This window comes from Hemitrygon akajei, chromosome 26 (genome assembly GCF_048418815.1).
Source record: "Hemitrygon akajei chromosome 26, sHemAka1.3, whole genome shotgun sequence".
Taxonomy (NCBI): Eukaryota; Metazoa; Chordata; class Chondrichthyes; order Myliobatiformes; family Dasyatidae; genus Hemitrygon; species Hemitrygon akajei.
The window spans coordinates 33,907,803-33,928,103 of NC_133149.1; the positions used below are offsets into that span (position 1 = coordinate 33,907,803).

At 39.0% G+C, this 20,301-nt stretch overlaps 1 protein-coding gene across 4 annotated transcripts in view; it reads left to right on the forward strand.

Annotated features, from left to right (window-relative positions):
• The first annotated feature begins 662 nt into the window (after nt 1-662).
• Nucleotides 663-20,301, forward strand: part of LOC140716843 (tubulin-specific chaperone cofactor E-like protein) — a 58,749-nt gene continuing 39,110 nt past the window's right edge. For 2 of the 4 annotated variants that reach the window (XM_073029807.1, XM_073029809.1), the window contains exons 1-4: nt 699-767; nt 3,330-3,442; nt 11,219-11,379; nt 13,381-13,520. In XM_073029807.1, coding sequence (XP_072885908.1) covers nt 11,247-11,379; nt 13,381-13,520 — 273 coding nt within the window. In that variant the 5' untranslated portion in view covers nt 699-767; nt 3,330-3,442; nt 11,219-11,246. Of the gene's footprint in view, nt 768-3,329; nt 3,443-11,218; nt 11,380-13,380; nt 13,559-20,301 lie in introns of those variants that run through there. The other 2 variants (XM_073029808.1, XM_073029810.1) reach the window with 2 other exon arrangements.

Consider the following 20,301-nt stretch of genomic DNA (forward strand, 5'->3'; position numbering starts at 1 on the left):
GGAGGAACCACAGGAGCAGTCCAGACAGGTATATGTAGTTCACCACACTCAGTCAGATTTTCAACCTTTGATTCGGTCTACGACAGTGGTGTCGTCAGCAAATGTGAATATGGCATTCAAGCTATGCTTAGCCTCACAATCACAGTCATGGAAATATGTCTGCCACTTTTATAGGGTTGGCACATTCGTGAGCCATGACTTACCAACGTTATTAATTACTTCATAAATTTAGGGACAATCAAGGATGGACAATACAATGTCAGCCACATCTTCACCTCATCAACAAATAAATTGCAAGACTACTTTGGATTTCTCAGACTGACTATGCTGCAAGGTCAGTCTGCAGAGACCATCATTGATCTGTCTACTTAAACAATTGGAAAGACATCACTCAATATGTAATGGAACCGATTACCATGGGTGTGTATTTCAGCAGATTCTAGGGATCAGTAAGTGCACAATGCAACTGGTTGTGGAGGCAGTGGTGGGTAAAGAGGAGGGGGTGTTTGTAACCAGTCGTCACGACAAGATTAGATTTTTTTTAAATGCACGATCGAACCAGGTGCTGTCAGCCCGGGAAACCTTCCGCGGCTTAGCATCTCGCCCGTGCCCAGGCCTCTGTTGCTATGGTGATGCCGTGGGATGGTCACGTGTAGCTGCTGTTTACGCATATCACGTGTTTCTTGAAGCTGTTGTGACGTCAGCTCGTAGGCGCGCTCTCGCAGCCGCTGTCGGCAGCAAAACAGGCCTGGAACGGAAGCGGGAGGGTGAGTTTGGCAGAGCTGGTGTGGTGGATACCGGCGGTTGTGGGCGAGTGGGCTAACTCTGAGCACTGCGTCAGGGGTGGGGCGGGCACTCTGATAACAGCCACCTACCTGTCCGAAGGGTACAGGGCGCAGAGGCCGGGCCACAGCACAGGCCCGAGGAGAGCAGAGGAGGGGGGTGTCAAGTTGTTACGGAGGGGAGCAAGCCGGGAGAGGGTAGTGGAAGAAGGTCGACGAGAAATCAAAGAGCGAGGAAGGGTTAAGAGGGAGAGGAGAAGGAGGTCGAAGTAGGACGCTGGGTGGAGCGGAGCGGGGGCAGGGAAGAAGGGTCAAAGTAGATGATGGTCAAGGGGAATATCAAGGAAGGGTTTCCAGATGGAGAAAATAAGGCAAGAGAGTCAAACAAGGGTTCAAAGGGCAAGGCAGGAGGTTGGTAAGTAGATGGAGTGTATAAGAAAGGACTTGATGTGGGAGAGCTTAGTTTGAGGTGAGGATAAGAGATGAGATTTAGGAAAGCAAAGGGCACTGCATGTTTGAAAGTGTGGTAGGGGATGGTGTGGTTGGGCATGTGTGGGGGTCTGAATCAGAGACTTAAGACAAAAAATTGATTGCATCCTTACCAATACCAAAAGACAGTGTAGGATTGCCTTCATCTGTAATGTGAGCATGTATTATTGTTTTGACCTTATGTTTAAAGTCAATTGTACTTCTAAGTTGCCTTGACCCCCAAATCCCAGTAATCATCAAGATCATACTTTTAAATATTTTCCTAGTATTTTCATTAGTGGGGATATCAGACTAATAAACTTGTAGTGCCTTAGCTAGTGATTAACTTTGTTTTGGAAATGTCAGTTGTCAGTTTATGGGAGCCTCCCCACTGCCCATCCATTTAGGAGGTGTGGGCGCTATTCTCAGCATGCTCATGTCTCTTGTCCTTAATCAATTCTGGCTCGATACGGGTTTCCCCCGCTATTCAAAGGTAGAGCGTTCCTATGAAATGGTTCATAAGCTGGAATGTTGTAAAGTGAAGAAGCAATTACCATTTATTTATATGGCAAAAATTTGTGAGTGTTCGCAGACTGAAAATAACCTACTAAATCATGCCAAATAACACATAAAACCTAAAATAACAGTAACATATAGTAAAAGCAGGAATGATCTGATAAATACACAGCCTATATAAAGTAGGAATACTTTTCTGCAATCATTGCAGCAACTGTCCACCGCAGCAAAAATCTCACGCAAGCGCTCTCGGCAGAAGCACTCGGCGCAAGCACTCGGCGCGAGCACTCGCGGCAAAAACACTTGGTGCAAGCACTCTCGGCAGCACTCGCAGCAAAAACACTCAGCGCAAGCGCTCTTGGCAGAAACAAGTGGTGCAAGCTCTCTCGGCAGAAGCACTCTTTCCAGTAACCTTTAAGCTATGAAGCTGCCAAATCGTACCAAATAACAGATAAAAATACACAGCCTATATAAAGTAGAAATAATGTACGTCCAGTGTCGTTTCACTTACCGGAATCGGGAAGACAGTGAGCACACTGATGATGGTGTGTCGGAGTTTGGGGTGGTGGGACACTGGGATGTCATCTCATCGTCGTCTGTTTCCATCAGGGCAGGCAGGTCATCTTCTATGTCTGCCTGCCTTGATGTCGAAGGTCCAGGTTCATCGTCTGCTGTGGCTGATGTGGATGGCTTGAAAAACGACAGTATGCTTGACTGCTTAGCCTCGTGCATTTTTCTATCATACAGTTCTTTGTAAGCACTCAAACCATCCTGCAAATATGCCCTAAACCTAAGTACCCTTTCAAAAATAAAGTCATACTTTTCTGCAATCATTGCAGCGTTGTCAATCGCAGCAAAAATCTCACACAGTTGCTTCACGTTCAGTTCCTGGACAACTTCACTTTCGGGCCGTTCGCTACTGCATTCAGCTTCAATTGTTATCCTTTCCTCTTCATCTGTCAGTTTTTGGTCATGGGATGCCAAAACCTCTTCAACATCATCTTCGTCAACTTCCACAAACCCTTGGCCAAACTCACTATGTCCTTACTTTGTTCACCACGATCGAAATGCTTTATTATGTCTAGGTTTACGCTAAGTGTAACACCCTTATGAGCTCTCTTAGGCTTTTCCGATACCTTAGAACTCATCTTGCTAACGGATGCACAAAATAAATCGACATAAAGCACAGATGCTCACAGGCACGTATTTAAGCAATGCCGGCTAGAATGCAATTCCAGGGGAGGAGCTTGGCTGCTCAGCACGCGCGCTGCCTTTTTTCGTAATGGTAAAGACACCTTCTGTTAGCGAAAACAGGTAACTAATGTAGGTCTTTCGTAACAGCAAGGTGTTGTAAAGCGAATGTTCGAAAAACGGAGGACACCTATATGTGGACCAAGAGTCATGTAAAGTGCGAGTTCCTAACCTGCCTTTTTTTTTTGACGGTATCTTCTGTTTTATTTGCTTTGCCTTGCTTAGCTTATTCCTTTGGTGATACGATTAGGTTGCGCTAACAAGTGTGGTTACGATGCTGCTGTCATCTCTTCCTGAATCTGTCTCTTCCAGTGCGAGAGCTGCAGACTTGATCTCAAGGGCAAAGGTACAACTCAGAGTGCGGAAGGAAGTGAAGTCAATTGGGAAAAAAGATTTGCCTGTCATCAAATTGGATTTTCCATCAGGTATTTTGAGTTCTCCACTTCCTTTAGTTTTCAGATCGTCTGCAAATACTTAGAACAGGCAAAGAAACTGTAGTGCCTATTTTCAATATCCACACTTAACACTAGTAGCTGTGATAAATTGAAGTGGAAGAGACAGGTATCCCACAGAACTGCAATGCTTGCTCCATTTGTGATTCTCAGAGCAGTTGACTTGGCACTCTGTTTGACAGAGACTAAGTTGTTCAGAAGAACTGGATTTACTCTAATTGTGTCACTATTTACTGATATTTTTGAAAACAAGCATAGAAATTGTACTGAAAATTAAAGTCTTATTAATCATTAATGCTAGATGCAAGTAAAGGCTTTTTAATGGCTACTAGGTTTTGTCCAACACACCCATGTGAATTGGTGTTAGGAAAGGGGAGTGGCGAGACTTTGAAAGAAGTTTGAAAATTTAAGTAAAGAGTACTAATGAAGAGAATGGATTTGCTGATCAAAGTAGTCAAAATGTCAAAGTGCCAGACACAATATTATGTGATATTAAGAACTGTTGATTTTAGAAGAGTAGTGGGGGATTAATAGTTCCAAAATCTGTTTGAGAAGCCTGGATTAGGTAGTGTGCTCTGGCAAAGATTTGTTTAACTGTTGAGTCCTTTGTTTTGTTGTGCCCTGGTTGCCTTTGGCGACCTGACTCTTGTGCCTGTTAAATTCTATTCTGAATAGAGACTATAGACTCAGCACTTTTAAGATTGTTATCAACAATTCCCTCAATTTGATTGGGCTCTGGATGTTACAATGGTATATTAATATTTCACATTCTCTTTATAAAAATAATTCACATGAAAGTAACCCCTTGCATGATTAGCTTTTGGGTGAGGAATAAGAGCTTGCACTTTGGACCTTTTGGTTTTTCAGCAGTTGGAGCCAATCACTATTTCCTATACTGTTGTAGGTTATTGGGAAGGGTTTTCTGTGTAATACTTACACCTATTTTGTGCTCTCTTATTTCTCTTATTGTTTACTGTTCATATTAGAATATAATTCTTAGTTGTAGTCTGGAAGCTGGCCAGCAGCATTTAAGGATTATAGATTTTGCTGAATTTGCCACTTTGTCCACCAGCTGGTATTGTATGCCATATCATGTTTCCAATGGTATGATTTTAAAAGAAGCCATTTGCCCTGCAATTTACCTATTCCACACCTATTTTAATTAATCAGTTCAATATCTTTTTTCAAATAGAAAATCTGTTATGGGTAGACATTTGCTGCTTTGCAAATTTTGAGAAGTATCAAGTTTCAAATTCCAAGGCCTGCTCATGACTTTTAAGAAGCTGCTATTTTCAGGGGTTGCTTTGTCATAGTCATTGAGTCATAGATAAGTACAGCACAGAAACAAACCCTTCGGCCCATTGGGTCCATGCCGAATCCATTTAAACAGCCTACTCCCAATAACCTGCACCTGGATCACGGCTCTCCATATCCCTTCTATGTACCTATGCAAGCTCCTCTTAAACATTGAAATCGAGCTTGAATGGACCACTTGTGCTGGCAGCTCATTCCACACTCTGAGTGAAGAAGTTTCCCCTCATGTGCTCCTTAAAACCTTTCTCCCTCAACCCATGACCTCTGGTTGTAGTCCCACCCAACCACAGTGGAAAAAAAGCCTGTTTGCATTTACTCTATCTATACCCCTCATCATTTTGTATACCATAATTTTGTCAGCTATCTAGAGATGGATTTCCTGCTTGTTTTTAACCACGACTTTTTCATTCTTTAACCATTGCCTCCAGTTGTCCTTGATGTATAATGCTGCCCAGAGCCCAGCAAAGGCATTACTCCAGATTATACTTGGGTGTTAGACTAGGTTCCAGATGTTCCAGGGTGCAAGAGTGATTACCAGTTGTTGGAACATTTGAAGCCTATTGCTTGATCTACATTGTGCACGTGGTTTGAACCATATGTTTAACTACAAGGATCAATGATCAACTTGCCGTATGCATTTACATATACAGAGGATTTGGTTAATGAGGACACATCAAGCCTCAAGTACATTTTGGCCCAATTAAGTGGCTGTCCCAACTAGCTGAAGTTTCACGGAAAGAGTTGTAAAAGTATAAAAAAGACAAACTAAGTAACAAATAATGTATTTAAATGAAACACAGAACAAATTAGAACACTACCAATGCTACTACTGTGCTATAAAACTGTGTATTAATTCCTAAAGCTTACCAATGGAGGAATTTATCCACATCACATTCTTTTGACTGCAAATGAACAAAATCAATGCAGATAATGGACTGCCTTTATTCAATGTTTTCAATTGCATCCTCCAAATCTTCATTTACATTGTAATATTCTATATAATTGTCAATACTTTCAAATACTTAGTAGTTTCTTACTTGTTGAAGTAGTGAAATTGTTTCATTTTCACTCCCAGCCATTTCTAGCATCTCAAAGCCTGAATGCTTAAAACCACAGTGAGCAAAACAGTTCTGAACTGTCTTGCTGCTTATTTCTTGCTAACTATTAGTGACCAAAAAATCACTTCTTTTTGGACACAAACACATGCAGCTGACACTATTTTAAAAACTGCTGAAGGGTTTCAGCCCGAAACATCGACTGTGCTTTTTCTCATTGATGCTGCCTGGCCTGCTGAGTTCCTCCATCATTTTGTGTGTGTTGCTTGGATTTCCAGTATCTGCAGATTTTCTCTTGTTTGCTATTTTAAAACTGTTTGCTTGAGGCACAGTGTTGTATCTTAACAGCCACGCAAGTGCATGCAACTTACAGTTAGAAACTGTTCGACAACAGTCTCCAGCCTCAATTAAGCAGCATAGTATTCCAAGTAAACAAAGGGAATCCCAGCTATTTTCTTGATTAATTTTTGTTCTTTAAGAGTTGCCCAAATAAGTGCCTGTCTCGATTAACTGGAATCCATTGTATTAGGAATTTGCTGCAAAGTGTAGGTCAAGGCATGATGTGCAGCAAAAAATAACTTTCAACAATTACAAAGAATAAAAAAAATTAACAATAAAGTAAGGAATAAAATGGGCATAAATACCAACATGTATTTACAGTGTAAACAGTGTTGTAAAGTGTTTACAGTGCAGTAACAGAGGTAATAGATGGGGGGGGGAGGGGGTAACTGGTTGATCAGGCTAACTACCTGGGGAAGAAGGAAGCTTTTAAGATGGCGTGAACACATACCAGAATACATTCTACACAAATGAGAAAGCTGATCAATGCCTGTACTTTCTGACGAGGCTGAAGAGAGCTGGACTACGCACATCTATACTCGAGTCATTCTACAGATGCGTAGTGGAGAGCATCCTAACAAGCTGCATCACTGCAGGGTACAAAAACTGCACTGCGGCAGACAGAAAGGCTCTACAATGGGTAGTCAAAACTGCCCATAATTTAGCACTTTCACCCAAATATCATTGTTATCCTTATAATTATCTTAAAACCTGCAGAATTATGGTCACTGGTCCAAAAATGCACCTCCACTGAAATATCAAGGACTTCAAAACCTGGCCAGGGTTATTACCCAGTGCAAGGTCTTGTACAGCGCCTTCCCTGGTTGTACTGTCTGTAAATTGTCTCTGGATGAGACTACCAATTCTGCTTCGTCTGAGCCATGGCACTAAGAGTTCCAGTCAATATTAAGGAAGCTAAAATAAGCTAATGTGGCCGAAAGAATAGCTGCAGTGTAGTGATTGCCCTATTCTTACTCTTGGACCTCTACCCATATGGCCTCAGTGGATGAACCATCCAAGATGTTCTCTCTTGTTCAGCTTTGACATTGTCCCTGATTTGGTAATGCACACCCCCTCCAAACTTTAATATTTCTCTATCAAGTCCAAAACTTTTAATCCCTGAGACAATGAGCTGCCAGTACTGCCCTTCCCTAAACCCAGTTTCTATGATGCCTCTAGTACAGTTCCATGTATTAACCCAGCTTTAAGGACGTCTGTCTAACATGTGCTGCTTTCATTAAAATATCCAATTCTGCTTGTTGGTCCCATTGTGGTTGTTAACTTGGCCCTGCCTGATTGTTCCTGTTATGCGCTTTCTTGACCTTCTCGAGGGGACTTAATTTTAAGGTGATTGGAGGAAAGTATAGGGGATACGTCAGGTGAATTTTTTAGAGTGGTGAGTGTGTAGAATGCCTTGCCAGAGTGATGGTAGAGACACTACAGACATCTAAGAAACTCTTAGATAGGCACATGGATGATAGTGAAAGTATATATATATATATATATATAGTGAAAGGGCTATGTAGGAGGGAAGGGTTAGATTGATCTTAGTGTAGATTAAAAGGTCAGTACCTCATCATAGGCTGAAGGACCAATACTGTGCTGTAATGTTCTGTGTTTTCCTAAATCTCTCCACCTGCTGCTCTAATTTATAATCCCCTGTCGCACTAATTTAAGCCCTCCCAAGAAAACCTTACTGCAAGGATATAAATGAACCTCTAGTTTTGATGCAGCCTGTGCTTGGAAGAGAGTTCACTGATCCACTTGTCTGAAGCCCACCCTCTACACCGGCTCTTTAGCCACACATTCAGCTGTACTACTTACTATGCTAACATGTGATGTAGCAAATAATACCATTGGCTATTTTTGATTAATCCATGCCTATTGAAATGAAGATTTATAGTTCACTCATCATTAATTTCAAAAAAAATTCTGCTGCTAAATTTTAATTGGACTATAATTATTCAGTTATCCCTTTCTCTTTTGTTTGAATGTTGCAGCATTAAAAGTGCTTCAAGCCTGCTGTAGTCAGGGATAGTAGAAAAATTATAGAACCAGAAGCTCCATAATTTACTCCTGTGTATTTTTTTAAGCATCCTGCTATATGTTATGTTTAGGGCTAGTGCTTCATCCACTTTTAAATGTCATCCTCCTTAATGCTACTTTTGCTATATGATTATTGTGTATTTAATATTACAGTAATATTTGAGTAATATTGTAAATATTGTTTGATTAAGCTTTCTTGTTCGTTTAAATAATTCATTAATGGTTATATGCAAAAATATGTGAATTGCATATGTTATGACACTATCACATGAAGTAAAAAAACAAACTAAGTCTCTTTAGGGCTCCCCTCTTTTGCTTTCAATTGTTTTTTTATGGTTTGGAGTTACAAAACGTAACAGTGGTCACGAGATATTTTAAAAACGAACCAGAGACAACTACCTACCTCCTGAACCGCAGGAAGACGTTGGAGTTTTTTTAAAAGTGCAACAAGAAACGATCAATTTAAAGGAAAAGCACAGCAAGTTTTTTCTTCAGAGCAGCACCTTTTCTCTGCAAAAGGAAAGACATTCGAGTTTTTTTTAAAAAGGCAAAAAACGGGTTGAGTTCATGGGTTCATAAAAATGCAGAAATAGCTAGCTATATCAGAAAGATTAACACATTTAATTACACGACAGATAAGTGGATTTTGTATACTGAACAGATTGAGCAGGTATTTTTTGAAGCAAACGAAATAGCCAATGAAAAGCGAATACCAATTTTACTGAGTGATTTGGATTTAAAGGCATACAGTTTACTTTGCAGTTTAACCACTCCAATCAAACCAGCTGAAATGAGTTATGCTGATATCATGAAAGTAATGCAGGAATGTTTAGAACCAGGACCATTGTTGATTGCAGAGCACTTTAGGTTTCATAAGCAGAATCAAAAGCAAGGGGAATCGATTTCAGCATACGTGGCTGAGCATTGTCAGTTTGATAATGGGCCTAATGATGCACTGAGGGATTATTTAGTTTGTGGAATCTTCCAACAAAGTTTTCAAAAATGGTTCCTAACTGAAACACAACTTAAATGTAAAACAACATTTGAAATAGCTGTATCAATGGAAACAGCAGACGGGCGCAATTGAGTTGCAGTCAGGAATGAAAATTAGCATGAACGATATTGTAATGTCTAAGCAGAAACTGGCCTGGCTAAAGAAAATTTGTTACTGTTGTGCCAGGGGCTCATGAGACCAATGCAAGTTTAAAATCAAAACTTGCAGAAAGTGCAATATAGTAGGACACATACAAAGAGCATGTCGGACAGACAAAAATAAATGGACTGCACAGGATAAAGAAAAATATTAAAAAGTTGAGTTACTATTTCGGAAAGAGCACTAACCTGCATGCTGTTGATGAAAAATCTGATAATGAAGATAGAGCTGGGTAGTCTTGAGATTTACAATGTGACAGCTAACAATAGGCAAGCAATATGGCTTACACCAGAAGTGAACAACAAATTAATTAAAATGGAATTGGACACTGGCTTAGCTGTTAGTTTGAATGGCATTACAAAGATGCTAAACTGAAGCCTGCAGATATCTAAGAAATTATACTGGAGAAAAGATAACTCCTGTAGGAACGGCATTCGTAACCATGAAATACAATAACTAACAAGCCACATTTGAGTTTGTATGTGATAAAAGCAGGAGGGCCAGCATTGTGAAAACACAATTAACTGAGACAAGTGAAGGCACGATTAACTGAGACAACTAAACTTGATTGGAGAGCCATCCATAATTTGCATACCACATCCCCTACTATGAAGCCAGCTGAAAACAAATTAAGAAAGGTACTGGATGAAGACACAACTGTCTCCATGCTGAACACTGTGAATTGTGGCACAACAGAGGGCAAACGGGTGTTGGTGTCAACCTCTGTGCCTCTGGTTGGAAAGCATGTTGGACCAAGGAAGGACCACGCTGCTCAGAGGAATCATGAGCGTGACGAAAGCACTGGTCTGACTACAACAGTTTTCATAGGCAAAATCTCTGAGAAAGAACATGAGATATATACTGATTATATGTACATCAAGTGATACTAAGGTGCAGGCTTATCTTTACACAAGATGATTCTGACAGGAAATGATAAAGTAGAGGTGGGGTAGGTTAATAGGTGGAGGCGTAGATCCGTTTGACAACTTTGGGGAAGTAACTGGTTTTAAGTCTGGTGATCTTGGTGTGGGTGCTGTGTAGTCTCTTCTCTGATGGGAGTGAGACAAACTTATCAATGGTTAATGATCTGTATTTGTAAAATTTCATATCTTTAGGTTGACCAATAAGATGGCTTCTTCCCCCCCCCCCCCCCCCCCCACCAATGTTAAAGGTCTAGGTTTGTGTGGGTTGTATCTATTTTGTCATTGATGTTGGGTTGCTCAGTTCTTTTTACTCTGTGTGGCTTCCACTCTCAGGGTCCAAGTACATTCACCACTTCTGATCATGTGGTTCTCAAAGCTTTTATGCAGCAGGATTCATCAGCATGCAAGCTTTCTTTTGCAAGAGATTTTATAGCATGCTGAATAAGTAAAAAAAATCCTGTAATAGAAAAGTGTCGTTTAAGTATGAAAGGCATGATAAAGAAATATTGTTGTTCAAAATGTTAGAAATACAAATGACTGAGCTAACTAGAATTATTTTTTTACTTTCTTTAGACTGAGTGAAATAATTAATTGATGTTAATAAATTATTTCTGTTTACTTAATGAAGTTAAATTCCTGTATTCATTTACACCCAAAAATATCCTACATGTTACAAAGGGGAAAATCCATTCGGCAATGAGGTTTAGGACCTATTCTAAGCTTCAGTTAGACAATCTTGCATAATCTCTATCAACCTCAATAAATTGTCTAATTTCTATGGTTGTCATCAGTGTTTTATGTGCATTCAAGTGCAAAAGTAGATTAAGCACAACTTGGTCTTATTTTAATACTTTGCTTCTATTCCACCTAACAGTTTAGCCAAAAGTAATGTAACCAAGAGGCATTTTTGTCTCCACAGTCTGCAGACTGCTCTCGACAATTGAAAGATGAGTGATACACATGGACGTAGCTTTGTTGAGGTTATTTGTGAGAAGTATAGCCCAGAAAACTTCCCATATCGACGAGGAATGGGTTTTGGCATCCTCGTCTCTGTTGGGCCCGAGGGTTCACCTGTGAAAGGTGAGTGAGTCTTTACATTTTCCCCAAAACTCAACTTATACTTGTTTTCATACTGAGTATGATCCATTTACAACTTCTGAGATCCTGCAATTGAATAGTAATGGTGAATTGTAAACCATGAGATTGTTAGCATTTTTAATGTCCTAGACTTTCAAACTGTTAATCATACGTGCATCAAGGCTCTGATAAACTTCAGAGCACAAGCTTGCCATTTTTTAAATATGATGTTTCTAATAATTGAGTGGATCATCAAGGTTGAATCTTAATCCAGCTTGTATAAAAAAAATCCATACCTTTGCGGTGGGAAAGGCCCTGTAATGGCCATCTTTAAGTTTTAGTTATAAAAATACAAATTATGTTAAGCACATTTCTAATTGTTTTTGGTATTTGTTAAATAAAAGCTTACCAACCTTAATAATACACACACAATGCTGGAGGAACTCAGCAGATCAGGCAGCATGTATAGAGAGAAATAAACATTGCCAAGACCTCGGCCTGAAACATCAACTGTTTATTTCCCCTCCATAACCGCTGCGTGACCTGTTGAATTCCTCCGGCATTTTCTGTGTTGCTCTAGATTTCCAGCATCTTCAGAATCTTTTGTGTTTTTGACTTGCCAACCTTAACACTGATCCATGTTCAGTTCCTGTTGGTTTGAGAATTATGCTGATGAAACATTGCCAATGATGGTAATTCCTCAGTGGCTTGGATGTCAGATTCTGAACTTCATGGTAATCCAAGTCTACGTGATATAAGGCAAACTCGAGGAAATCTGCAGATGCTGGAAGTTCAAGCAACACACACAAAAATGCGTTCCACCAGCATTCTGTGTGTGCTACATGATATAACCTAGGAGAGCTTTAATTCATACATGTGGTTCGGTTGATATACACTCTGGCCACTTTATTGGGTACTCTTGCTTGTTAATGCAAATATCTAATAAATCAGTCATGCGACAGCAACTCAATCCATAAAAGACACAAGAGGTACTGCATATGCTGGATGTCTAGAGCAATACACACAATGTGCTGGAGGGGTTCAGCAGGTCAGGTAGCATGAAGGGTCTCGGCCCTGTTTATTCCCATCTATAGATGCTGCCTGACCCGCTGAGCTCCTGCAGCACTTCGTGTGTATTGCTCAGTGCATAAAATTCTACAGATATGGTCATGAGGTTCAGTTGTTCAAACAAAACATCAGAATGGGGAAGAAATGTTACCTGAGTGACTTTGATTGTTGGTGACGTATTGGTGGGGTGGGGCTGAGTAACTCAAACTGCTGATCTCCTAGGATTTTCACACACAACAATCTCTGGAGTTTACAGAGAATGGAGTAAAAACAAGAAACATCCAGTGAGTTTGCTTCTGTGGGTGAAATGCCTTGTTAATGAGAGAGGTCAGAGGAAAATGGCCAGACTGGTTTATGCTTACAGAAAAGTGACAGTAACTCAAATAACCACACATAACAATAGTGGTGTGCAGATGAAGATCTGAACACACAGCACGTCAAATCTTGAAGTGGGTGGGCTACATACAGCAGCAGAAGGCCTCGAGCATGCACTCAGTGGCCACTTTATTAGGTACAGGGCGTACTTAATAAAGTAGCCACTAAGTATATATAATTAGTAAGTTTGTCATCAGAGATTACTTTAACTGACCATCATATAGCAAATTCAGCATTTTAATATTCAAAATCAATGAATTGACTCTGAATTACAAGTTAACATAAATCTGTCTGGATTCTTGCTTGCAAGCATATTGATCCTTCTATACTTGGGTTGCTTGAATGTATTGTGGTTTTGAACTAAGGAATTATTTCCTTTCACACAGACTTGGGTATCTGAAAAGCCATAAGTTGATTATCAATAGAGCAATGTCCTCATTCTCATCGATTGCCTGTATGGGGAAAATTTTGCAAACAGAAATGCAAAATAAATATCGGTTACAGCTGGTTGCCTACATTCACCTTTCTTCAGAATTAAGCTAAAATATATGTTTTCTTTAGCACGTCTAAACCTTCCTGCTATCCTCGTGCTGGATGGTTGCGGAATTAACAGAGCCGGAGAGGAGAGTGACATTGCTGCCTTCTGCTCGCATGTTTCTGAACTCGACTTGTCTGATAATAATCTGCAAGACTGGTACGAGGTAAATAGGTTATGACCAAGAGTTGCAAAGTACAGATGGTAGGTTCTATACTCCAATTCTAACTGCTGCTGTGTCATTTTAACACCACTTCACTTACAAGGTATAAAAACACTAAATAGCTTTATTCCTGAAATTGATTTGTTTTTCCTCCATTTCATTTATTGCATAAATAATTATCTTCTGTGTCAGTTTTCCCTACTTTTTTCCTCTTACAGTCATTGACTTGGTGATGCTATGTAATTCCAAGGCAGTGGTTATCATACAAAACAGAATACAGTTGATTCTAGTTAATTGGAACAAATTAGGATCATTTTAGCTCAATTAAACGGCTGCCCCAATTAGCCAGAGTTTCATGGAAATAATTAAAATGGAATAAAAAAGATAAACTACTGTTTAACTGAGTAACAAATTACGTATTTAAATGAAATACAGAATAAATTAGAACATTACCAGTACTACTACAGTACTATAAACTGTGTATTAGTTCCTAATAGTTATTGATTGAGGAATTCATCCAGTGTATGCTGCCATGTTCTTTTGGTTGACTATAAATGAGCAAAAATCAGCACAGACACCCAGTGCAGATAATGGACTGCCTTCGTACAGTGCTTTCAACAATTGCATCCTCCATATCTTCATCTTCATTGTAATATTCAAGTTGATTGTTGATACCTTCATATTCTTCCTAGTTTCTAACTTGTTGAAGTAGTGAAATCATTTCCTTTTCACTCCCAGCTGTTTGTGGCATCTCCAATCTTGAATGCTAGAAACCACAATGAACAGAACAGTTCTGAATTATCTTACTGCTTATTTCTTGCCAACTATCAGTGACAAAAAATACTGTAGCATCTAATGGCCACACACAAGTGCACGCAACTGACACTAGTTAGAATCTGTTCGGCAACAGCCTCCTGTCCCAATTAAGCAGCATAGTGTCCCAAATAAATGAAGTGAATGCCAGCTGTTTTCAAGATTTGGTTTTGTTCTTTATGAGTTGTCCCAGATAAGTGGCTGCCCCGATTAACCAATGGCCCAATTAACTGGAATCTACTGTATTATGGAAAGATGGTCAAGATCAGTCGGCATTTCAGGAGAAAATCAGCAAGTTAACTTTTCTTCTTGTACTTCTCTCAGTAAATGTTGTCCAACAATTTGACTGTATGGCTGCATCACAAATAATCTTAATTTTGTCTTCTGATGTTCACACTAACCCTTCAAGCAGAGATCACTGTCAGATGGAAGTATGTGCTTTGAGATTTTTCTCTTCAGGTACGGGCTGTGAACTGAGTTTTAGTAATTCTTTCAGTGCTGTATTTCAGGCCAGTTAACCATCTGATTAGAAATGGTCTCAGGGACTGAGTTTCATATGACTCAACTACATAAGGTGTAAACTTGTTCAGACATCAAAAAGCTCATAGATGAAGTCTCTGTTACCTCTTCAAAGCAACCTTTAAAAATAATAGCTAATGGAGAGCAATATATAAGGTAAGAGCAAAACCAAAATAATTGGACTTGCCGATGTGTTGTATTGAATGTTAAGTTTTCATTGTATCAATTCTTCATTCTCCTGTCAGCTGATTTCTTAGCCACTCAGTAGCCAATGGAAATATAGCTTACATGGGAGATATTCAATACAATTGGCCAACACGTGAAAAAAAATTTGAAAAGTATTCAGCCTCTACTGCAAGTACAGAGAACTAACGCCTGAAATATTTAGGCACCAGGCATGTTTCTTATAAGATGTTTCTATATGACATGAAGAGTGCAGAAGAGTTTTGGGTACTTTCCTCAATCTGTACAAACGTTACAATATTAAACTTTTAAAAAATGTAAAATCGCAGATGAGGTTTTCAAGTCTCTCCAAAACTTGTAGTATGGGTGTCCCCCGCTTTACAAGTGTTCGCTTCACGCCACTTCGCTTTTACAAAAGACCTACATTAGTAACCTGTTTTTGCATGACAAAGAGGATTTTCAGTTTTATGAAAATTTTCCCCATATAAATTAATGGCTCTTCGCTTTACGCCAATTTGGATTAAGAAAGGTTTCATAGGAACGCTCTACCTTTGTAAGGGGGGGGCACCTGGATCTGAAAATGAAAGGTGTATCACTGCTACTTTTAGGAGTAGGCATCAGATTATCAATGCATACTGATCAGTTGAGAAGAAAGATATTCTGGTCAGGGAATAGCTGCCATGGTTGTGAGTTGATGTTGAGTATCTTTCTATTATTCATTATGGGATTCAGGATGGTGGTAGCAAAAGGGAGCATCTACTGTTGACCCTTATTTGCCCTGGTCCATTTTACAGATGTCACAGTGTGCATGTTGTGGAGGAAGTGAATATTTAGCATGGTGAATTGTGCATGCATTTGCAAGCTACTTTGTTCCTGGATGGTGTTGAGACAAATGTTGAGTATTCTGTCAGTTTCCTGATGTGTTCCTTGAAGGTGATAGAAACTGGGGTATAGGGCCAACATAGATAGGCAAGTTCAACAGCAGAAGTCAACTATAAATGTATCGTTAAGTATAGCCCCATCCAATTTTTTCCAGGGCACACAGCTGACATATAGCCACACACGATGCTGTAACTTTGCTTCAAAACCTGGATGTCAGTGTAAGTATCACTATTACTGCCAGACTGGTCAAGTTAACTTTCTAACAACAATTAATTCCTCCCGCGCCCCCCCCCCCCCCCTACTACCACTCACCTTCAATCAGCAGTTTGATTGTCAATAACCTATACTGGTAATGTTATTAAACATGAGGGGGAAATGGTTAAAGGTGTAGATGTTATTTGCCACAGCAATCCATCCCAGATCTAGGTGTCTTGTGGAAATATTTGAGAAGCTGTGAATGCCGTGTTGGCCTTGTCACTTCTGGTTATTGATTGGAAGAAGCAAATAAATGGCTTGAGCTTTGTGGAAAAATATTTTCAGTTCCAAGTAGAACTGCTGCCTTTTCCCTTTGTAAGTCACAGCGAGTTTGAGACTTTAACACTGATGTACGGTACGTGAGATAACGGGTAATGGTGATTCTATAGCTGCATTTCACTATTGGACCAGAGACGATTGTGAAGGCTGGAATTTCTGGCAGATTCCCAGCAATTACATCTGAGCAACCTGTGCTAGTTTGGACATGCTCCAAAAAAACACATCCATTCATTTCAACAAGAGAAATAATGGCATGGGACCAAAGTAACTCTTAGTTAATTTACTGTTTCTTTTATTTAATTTTTCCATTTATTATCTTTCAAATACCTTTTACAGCGACTGAGCTTCACCAACTGTCAAACTTTTTCAGGGTTTCTATAAAAGACTTATCCTACCCACTCTATCCATTGACTCCCAGATAATGGTTTTACATTGCAGAAGGTATCATTTGGATATATAGTTTTGCCACTGAGATTTGTGAAGTACTTGCTGGAAAATTACTGCTGACTGGAATATTTGGCCCAATAAAGCAGCTGAAGCTGGGATTAGTATAGAGTGCTGAGAAACTCCTGCAATGATACACTGATTATTCTGCAGCTATCAATGCCTGAAGGGCCCAAAAAGCCTTCTCCTGTCTTTCTTTGGTCTAGGAATGACTGCTGCCCTTGCAGAATTTTCCATTTGATTTCTGTCAAGGCATGTTTTCTCATCTCATTTCTGCAATTCAATTCTCATAACCTTTGGATCAAAATGTCTTTCATTGTGGACTAGAAACTAGAAGTTCAGATTAACAAGGGAATGTATAAATGAAGAATACAAGCTTGTGAAAAGTGTCCAAAGTGAAATTCCTGAAATATTTAACTGTTGTATTGCAGCTATGTTCCTGGAAGTCACAAGATGAATTGCTAGTATTTCTGTTTTTAAAAAAAAACTCACTGTGATAGGTGTTTACTGAAGAGATTGAGCTCAGCAGATGAGGCTTGTTGCTAGAGCAGTTCCTATTATGGATGTTTCTCAGACTGTAATCACACCAAGTCCCAGAGGACTGGGAAATAGCAATGTAAAACCCATTTTCAAAATAAAGGAGGGAGCTCAGCTATCAAAACAAATCTTTAAGCCTTGTATCTCCAGGGTAAATAGGATTTTAAAGCATGTGGGGAAATTAATAAAGGGCAATCCATTGTAGATGTTAGTTCCCTGAATTCCAGGAATGAGTTTAAAGTTGTCTGGCAAATTGTTTGGGAAATGAATTGGAAGCCATTGTTGACTGATTAACAGATTGGTTCAGTATTGATACCACTCTTGTTTATTGATATTTTAAAATAAAGAGTTCCATGTTAAATCTTTGAATTACTCAATTTCTATGCACAGTACCCTAAAATTCCTTTTTAAGAATGCACTCATCAGCCTTTTAAAAATTACTACTGAGTCTGGGTCCTACGCCCTATTAGATGTAGCAATTCAGCCTGCTGCACAAAAATGTTTTCCTCATGTCCTCTTTTGTTCTTTTGTCAATTGCCTTTGTAGTTTATGTTGCCAAAAATGCATCACTTCATACTTCTTGTCATTAAGTTTAATCCACTGTGTAACTGTCCATTTTAGCAGTCAGTCTTTATGATCTTGAATTTTGCTGTTGTGCTCATTGTTGTACCATAATTCCAAGTTATGTGGCATTTGCAGCCAAAAAAAATTAGGACCAGCATACTTTGATTTGGCAGTATACTACAGTCCTATCTGATAAACAGCCATTCACTGCATTTGGCTGATGTTTCTTTCTTGCCAGTTTCCCATTCATGCAGTCATTTCTTCTTCAGTTTCATGGGCTATTTGGTGATGTCTGTCAATCATTATTTTGAAAGTATGTATGTACAGAAGCAACTATGCTACCATCAACAACCCTTTCTGTTGGTTCATCAATAAATTTATTGATTTGGTCAGTTATGATTTCTCTTTGCTAAATCTGTGCTGGCTGTAAAATAATAACCATTTGTACTGAGTTAATTTGGTGTTTGGTGATTTTCTGAACTCTTCTTTAATGATCAGTTGTCTGGCTGTGTTTGTGTAGCATATTCTATTTTAGTAGCCCTATGGCAATCTCTGCACTTTTCCCATATCTAATGATATCTGGAAACTTATCAAAAGAGCCTCTTCAGTCTCCACTTAGTTCCCTTGGGCAACGTGTGCAGTCCAGAACTGATGTAATGTTTCTACTTTGAGAAGGACCAACTGTTAAAATAGCTTTGCTTGTTTTCATTCTCTGAGCTTTGTAATTGTTGGCGGTTTCCTCTTCTTCAGTTAGGGCTGAGATAATGTACTTATTTAAAATATCCTAGCTTTGCCTTCTACCTCCAAAGAGATCTCCTTTTTGCATCCTAGATGCACCTCTCTGTTTTAACTTTTACTATTTTGCAGGCTGACAAGATATCTAAGTGTTTGTTGCCCCTCTTGTTTACTTTTCTTTGTTTACTTTGCACTTTGTGTATTCAGTTTGGTTCTTTATCATGTTGTGATACTTTTTCATCATTAACCTGGTTTATTTTGGTTTCAATACTCATCTCAATTTTGGATGCTTTTCTTTTCCCACATATGTGTAATCTGTCCTTGATTTGAGTCCTCTTCAAATGTCTACATCCACATGCAGTACATTTTGTCTTCCAATGTGCCTCAACCTGTTTCTTTTGAATCCACTAAAATTAGTCCTCTGCCAAAGCAAAATAAAACTGCAGATGCTGGAAATGTGAAATAAAAAGGAAATTCTTAACAAATACCTCCACATAGAGAGAGAGTTAACATTTTGATCAATGATCTTTCATTATTAGACTTCTTCCAGTGAGTGACCTGATTTTGGATTGTTACTCAGTTTTTTCTGTCTCCATCCCAACTCTATAATATTGTTTCACATTTGAAGTTGAATTTTGCAACACAAATGAAGGAAGGAACAGATTTCTACATGCACTTAATTATAATGTTCATGTTACATTGCTATCCTTGTGTAAGAATAACAAGTTTATGAAACTCTAATATGAAATAAATCAGACCATATTTTTTGGATGTGTTTTAATTTTCTGTGTTCAATAAATACTGTAATGTCTAGTGATCTGGATAATAAATTCAAGATTCAGCCCTATAATAAAGTAATGCCCCAAATAATGATCTGTGGTGGTTGTTATCTTGAGAAGCCTCCATGCACATCTGTCATTCATAATCATTGCTGCTTGACTGAAGCACTCTCATCCTTTTTAGCATCACATTATCCATATCCTGTAGAACATCTTAGCTAGTTTCAGTGAGCCCAGTAACATTTTCTAATTGCTTCCCATGTTAGTCACCAGCTTGGTAGGAATCAATAAAAAGTCTGTGCTCCACGTATGCTGAAATAAAGTATTCTTACTGTGCAGCTTGACGGTATAATCATGCAACACAGAACAAGGATTTTCTGCCGGTTAAACGTTTGTCACTATATCACATTTGCTCTGCTCCCCCATTTTCCCCCCATGATCTGGATATTTTCTTTTTTTAAATACCCTCTGGATGTTTTATGTATTATTTAAATGCATGTCTCATTGCTAATCCTCTTAATTGCATATTGACACTGTGAGGTAAAATCTGAGAGCAAATGCTCTGTTAGTGACTGAGCATAAAGGAGAAGAGCTTGTAATTGAATGAGTATAGTGATAGTGCATGAAAATAGTTAGCATTTTTTATTCTTTTACTGCACACTTCATTACTTGTAAGACACTAATTATCAACCTTCCTAATTGGCATTGAGTAGATGGTGATAAGCGGATACCTTGAACCACTGAGGGAGGTTCTTTTTTAAATTATATTGGGTGGAGTGTTTCAGGATCTTTAA